This window comes from Mustelus asterias, chromosome 6 (genome assembly GCF_964213995.1).
Source record: "Mustelus asterias chromosome 6, sMusAst1.hap1.1, whole genome shotgun sequence".
Lineage (NCBI taxonomy): Eukaryota > Metazoa > Chordata > Chondrichthyes > Carcharhiniformes > Triakidae > Mustelus > Mustelus asterias.
In genome coordinates this window covers 56385919-56391926 of record NC_135806.1, presented here as the reverse complement: position 1 = coordinate 56391926, position 6008 = coordinate 56385919, and the positions used below count along the sequence as shown (strand labels likewise).

General features: G+C 66.9%; 1 protein-coding gene across 1 annotated transcript in view; it reads right to left on the bottom strand.

Annotated features, from left to right (window-relative positions):
• The window catches only part of chsy3 (chondroitin sulfate synthase 3), a 229082-nt gene extending 224044 nt beyond the window's left edge, over positions 1-5038 (bottom strand). The window contains exon 1 of the mRNA XM_078214346.1: positions 3266-5038. Coding sequence (XP_078070472.1) covers positions 3266-4183 — 918 coding nt within the window. The 5' untranslated portion in view covers positions 4184-5038. The remainder of the gene's footprint in view (positions 1-3265) is intronic.
• Between the last annotated feature and the right edge of the window lie 970 nt (positions 5039-6008).

Genomic DNA, 6008 nt, shown 5'->3' with positions numbered 1-6008 from the left:
GTGAGGGGGGCGAGGGGGGGAGGAGGGCGAGGGCGGGCAAGGGCGGGGCGAGGGAGCGAGGGCGGGCGAGGGAGTGAGGGTGGGCGAGGGAGCTAGGGCGGGCGAGGGAGCGAGGGGGCGACGGCGGGCGAGGGGCGATGGCGGGCGAGGGGGTGACGGCGGGTGAGGGGCGACGGCGGGTGAGGGGGCGACGGCGGGCGAGGGGGCGACGGCGGGCGAGGGAGCGATGGCGGGCAAGGGGCGACGGCGGGCTAGGGGGCAACGGCGGGCGAGGGGGGCAAGAGCGGCGAGGGGCAACGGCGGGCGAGGGGGCAACGGTGGGCGAGGGGGCAAGAGCGGCGAGGGGGCAACGGAGGGCGAGGGGGTGACAGCGGGTGAGGGGGCGAGGGGGGGAGGAGGGCGAGGGCGGGCAAGGGCGGGCGAGGGAGCGAGGGCGGGCGAGGGAGTGAGGGTGGGCGAGGGAGCTAGGGCGGGCGAGGGAGCGAGGGGGCGACGGGCGGGCGAGGGGCGATGGCGGGCGAGGGGGTGACGGCAGGTGAGGGGCGACGGCGGGTGAGGGGCGACGGCGGGCGAGGGGGCGACGGCGGGCGAGGGAGCGATGGCGGGCAAGGGGCGACGGCGGGCTAGGGGGCAACGGCGGGCGAGGGGGCAAGAGCGGCGAGGGGGCAACGGCGGGCGAGGGGGGTGACAGCGGGTGAGGGGGCGAGGGGGGAGGAGGGCCGGCGAGGGCGGGCAAGGGCGGGCGAGGGAGCGATGGCGGGCGAGGGAGCGAGGGTGGGCGAGGGAGCTAGGGCGGGCGAGGGAGGCGACGGCGGGCGAGGGGGGTGACGGCGGGGGAGGGGCGACGGCGGGGGAGGGGCGGACGGCGGGCGAGGGAGCGATGGCGGGCGAGGGAGCAACGGGCGGGCGAGGGGGCAAGAGCGGCGAGGGGGCAACACCGGCAGGCGAGGGGGCGAGGGGGGAGGAGGGCCAGCGAGGGCGGGCAAGGGAGCGAGGGCGGGCGAGGGAGCGAGGGCGGGCGAGGGAGCGAGGGCGGGCGAGGGAGCGAGGGCGGGCGAGGGAGCGAGGGCGGGCGAGGAAGCGAGGGCGGGCAACGAAGCGAGGGCGGGCGACGAAGCGAGGCGGGCGAGGGGTCATGGGCGGGCTCGAGGGGGAGTGCGGGCGAGGGGACGAGGGCGGGCAAGGGAGCGAGGGCGGGCGAGGGCAGGATAGGGGGGCGAGGGAGCGAGGGCGGGCAAGAGGGCAAGGGCGGGCTAGGGGGGAGTTCGGGCGAGGGCGGGGAGGGGACGAGGGCGGGCGAGGTGGCGTAGATGGGCGAGGTGGGCGTAGGCAGGCGAGGGGGCGAGGGCGGGCGAGGGGAGAGGGCGGGCGAGGGGGAGAGGGCGGGCGAGGGGGAGAGGGCGGGCAAGGGTGCGAGTGCAGGCAAGGAGGCGAGGGCGGGCGCGGGGGCAAGGGCAGGCGGTGGTGCGAGGGGGCCGAGGGCGGGCGAGGGCGCCAGGGCGGGCGAGGGCGCCAGGGCGGGCGAGGGCGCAAGGGCGGGCGAGGGCGTAAGGGCGGGCGAGGGGGCAAGGGCGGGCGAGGGGGCAAGGGCGGGCGAGGGGGCAAGGGCGGGCGAGGGGGCAAGGGCGGGCGAGGGGGCAAGGGCGGGGCGAGGGGGCAAGGGCGGGCGAGGGGGCAAGGGCGGGCGAGGGGGCAAGGGCGGGCGAGGGGGGCAAGGGCGGGCGAGGGGGCAAGGGCGGGCGAGGGGGCAAGGGAGGGCGAGGGGGCAAGGGCGGGCGAGGGGGCAAGGGCGGGCGAGCGGGCAAGGGCGGGCGAGCGGGCAAGGGGCGGGCGAGCGGGCAAGGGCGGGCGAGCGGGCAAGGGCGGGCGAGGGGGCAAGGGCGGGCGAGGGGGCAAGGGCGGGCGAGGGGGCAAGGGCGGGCGAGGGGGCAAGGGGCGGGCGAGGGGGCAAGGGGCGGGCGAGGGGGCAAGGGCAGGCGAGGGGGCAAGGGCGGGTGAGCCGGGGCAAGGGGGCAAGGGCGGGCGAGGGGGCAAGGGTGGGCAAGGGGGTGAGGGGGGGGCGAGGGCAGGCAGGGGGCGACAGGGGGAAGGGGTCGATGGGGGGAAGAGGGCGACGGGGGAAGGGGGCGACAGAGGAAGGGGGCGACGGGGGGAAGGGGGCGAGGGGGCACGGGCGGGTGAGGGGGCACGGGCGGGCGAGGGGGCACGGGCGGGGTGGAGGGCGGGGCGGGGGTGTGAGGGCGGGCGAGGGGCCGAGGGCGGGCGAGTGCAGGCACGGGGTCGAGGGTGGGCACGGGGACGAGGGTGGGCATGGGGGCGAGGGTGGCCATGGGGCGACTGCGGGCGAGGGGGCGACTGCGTGCGAGGGGGGGCGACTGCGGGCGAGGGGCGACGGGCGGGCGAGGGAGGGGCAAGGGGGCAAGGGCGGGCGAGGGCAGGCATTGGGGTGAAGGCGGGCGAGGGGGCCAGGGCGGGCGAGGGACCTGGGCGGGCGAGGGGGCCTGGGCGGTCGAAGGGGGGCCTGGGCGGTCGAGGGGGCCTGGGCGGGCGGCGAGGGGGGCGAGGCGGGTGAGGGGGCCGGGGTGGGTGAGGGGGCCGGGGCGGGCGAGGGGGCCGGAGCGGGCGAGGGCAGATGAGGGGGCGAGGGGGCGGGTGCGGGGGCCGGCAAGGGGGCGGGGCAGATGAGGGGGCATGGGGGCGAGGGCGGGCCAGGGGCAAGCAGGGGGCGAGGGGGTACGGTAGCATCAATTAAGGGGAAACCAAATGAATACATGAATAGGATGGGAATGGAAGGATACGGACTCGGTACGGTTTTAGTTTCGGCAGCATCATGATTGGCGCTGGTTTGGAGGGGGCCGAAGGGCCTGTGCTGCACTTTTCTTTGTTCTTTGATGGGTGAGGGTGCAGGAGGGGGCGTGAGTGGGAGAGGCTGCGTGGGTGGGGGGGGGGGGGTGAGTGTAAGATGATGGGGTGAATGAGGGAGGGTGTATGGGAATGTAAGAGAATGGTGTCAGTGTAGGAGGGGGAGGGAAGGGGTGTGTGATGGGGTGTGGGAGGGAGGGGGTGTGTGAGAGGGGGTGTGTGAGGGAGGGGGGTAAGTGTGTGAGGGGGTGTGTGAGGGAGGGGGTGTGTGATGGGGTGTGGGAGGGAGGGGGTGTGTGAGAGGGTGGGGGTGTGAGAGGGGGTGTGTGAGGGAGGGGGTGTGTGATGGGGTGTGGGAGGGATGGGGTATGAGAGGGGGCGCTCCCCCCCGGCTCTCACTCACCTCATAGGACCAGACACACTGGGTGCTGGCGAACCTCCGCACGCAGCGGCCGATCTCCACGTCCTCGTGTGTGGTGTACATCTCCCGCAGGCACTCGCCAATGTGCGGCACCATCCGGCGCAGCACCTCCCGGCTGAAGATCATGCCGGGGCCCCCCATGCAGAAGTTCTCTCCGGGCTCCAGGGCCAGCTTGCCCAGCTCCTCGGTGGTGCCCAGGCCGGTCTGGCCCAGGTACAGGGGCTGGCTGCTGTTCAGGGACCTCAGCAGCTCCTCCAGCCGCTCGCCTTTGATGTACACATCATCGTCCGCCCGCATGAACCACTCGAAGCGCTCCAGGTACAGGTCGTGCATGTACTTGAGCATCATGAAGGACTTCTTCTGGGGAGGGTAAGAGTCATCCACCCCGGGCAGGGAGACCAGGGGGATGGGGACAGGGGTGAGGATGTCCTGGGAGCCCTGGCTGGAGAAGAACTCCACCTTGCCTGGGATGGAGGAAGACCAGGTCCTGTAGGCAGCCACCGCCCGCGAGTCCAGGTACTTCTTGGCTGTCATCACCCCAACATAGAGGAAATGCTTGCTGCTGCTGCTGGCACGGTGGCCATTGCCCCCCCTGGCAGCTTCCTCACCTTCCTCCTCCTCATCCTCCTCCTCCTCCTGGCTCTGCTCTTCCTTTGGCAGCTTGCCGTGGAGCAGATTGTCTTTGTGCCAGCCCAGGCTCCTGGAGCTGCTGCTGCTGCTGCCACCGACCGCCCGTCCAATTCCGGCTCTGTTCAGCAACGAGGAGCAGATGTTGAAGATCTTTTTGTTCTTGCCATTGATTTCCACCACCCTGGGGACGATGAGCCACGAAGCGGCGGAGAAGCCCAGCACCAGCCCCAGCACCACACTCAGCCAGGGTCTGCGAGCCCTCCCGGCCATGGTCAACCCTCCCCCTGCACCCAGACAGGAGGAGGGGGGGGGGGCTGGGGTGGGGATGGGGGGGGGGGGGGAAAATCCCACCTGTCTACCCACTCACCGACCCCTCCAAAACACAACAGCCCCGGGCTCCAGGCAAAACCTACCCCACCATCGCAAACTGCCCTTTGTTCAAACAGTCATTCAAAAAACCAACTTGGAATAAAAAGAGGAAAAAATCATATTTCTCTGCCCCCCACCCCCCTCCTCCAGCACCAAAGTCTCTCTCTGTGCTCCTCTCCGACCAGTTAAGTGTCACCAACTGCAACTCTGGCTCCTTGTCTTGCAAGTTGTCACACAACCTTAGGGAAGTTGCTGCAGGCGATCCCCTTTTTCCGTTCTTTGGGAAGATTCTCGCATTTTGGTTCGGGTTTTTTTTCCCTCACTTGGTTTTTTTTTGTGCAATGTTGTTCTTTTTCCCTTCAAAAAAAAACAGAAACAAAAAACAAACAGGAACACAAGGAAAAAGTTGTGGGTGATCAGGAAGAAGAAAGGAAGCGTTGTCAGGGCTGGCTGCCTCTCAGTGCCGGAGTGGAGGAGCAGCAGCACATTTGCAGCCTGGCTGGCACTCCCACTCTCTGCTCTCCTCCCCCTCCTCCTCCTCTTCTCCACTCTCCCCGCTTCGCCATCTTGTTTACATTTGACGTCAGGGTAAATAACTTTTTTTTCCTTTTTCTCCCTCTCTCTCTCTGCCCTCTTTTATTTTCCGCTCCTCCGCTGTTTGAAGCCTCGGCTTCCCTTCATTAATATTAATGCCGCACTCCCGGACGGAGAGCGCCAGCGGGGCCGCCCGTCAAGAGGAAGGAAAGCTTTCAGTCTGCAGACTGACAGCGCCGCTGTCCATACAGCAAGCAGTGGCGGGCAAAGCCAGTGCAATGTCTCTTTGGCCTGCCTGCCTCTCCAAGCAGCCCAATCAAAGGAGCTGGAGGGCCGGGACATCCGCCCCTAGAGCTGGGGGCTGGTGGGGGGCAGCCTCGGCGCTGGAGGAGGTGGAGCTCCGGCAGACTTTCTCATTGACACTGATCACTTTGGCGTCTGCTTTGAGAGACAAGGCGGAAAGCCGCTCCAAGTGATCCAAGCCGCTTCTCCCAAGCATCCCCAGCTCTTACCCCCAGCCCCTTCCCCATTCATTTCCATTCCCTTTAACAGCGCAAAGGCGGCAGGTCGCTTTCAGCGCGATTATTGCTCAGATGCTTTTGAAGTTAAAGTGCATTCTCTCAAAAGAAGAAGGACTCTGCACCATGTTTGGGGGGGGGGGGGGGGGTTGGGGGGATGTGATTAATGATACCCACGATCGCAGGAAGAAATAGGCAACTTTAAACAAAGTGCGATGTAAGGGAAAGGGAGAAAAGCTATACCGAGCTCCCAGAAAAAAGACTATATTGAGGTTGGAAGCTTAGGGATTCTACATTTTTTCAGAAACTCCAATTTTATTTCGTACTCAATGTAAGATGGATCGGTAATACTGGTGAATTTTAGGGCAAGTATTTGACTAACAATATTTTCAATGAAAGTAGTCACTAGGCACGAACAAGTTATGGTCAGTAAAGTGCAAACTCGAAATGAAGTATCTGTGTCTCTTGCATATTTGGCGATGTTTGCTTTCTCATCGGCACTGAATAGAGAAACGACCTACCCGAGCTCACCAGGAACACAGACTTATAACACAAGTACCAAATACATTCAAATTGCGTCAATTCATTTTGGCTTTAATCCTGCAAAGTGGTTTCATTGAAGATGAAAATGGTACAGGATTGAAACCACACATTTAATTTCCATGAATCTACCA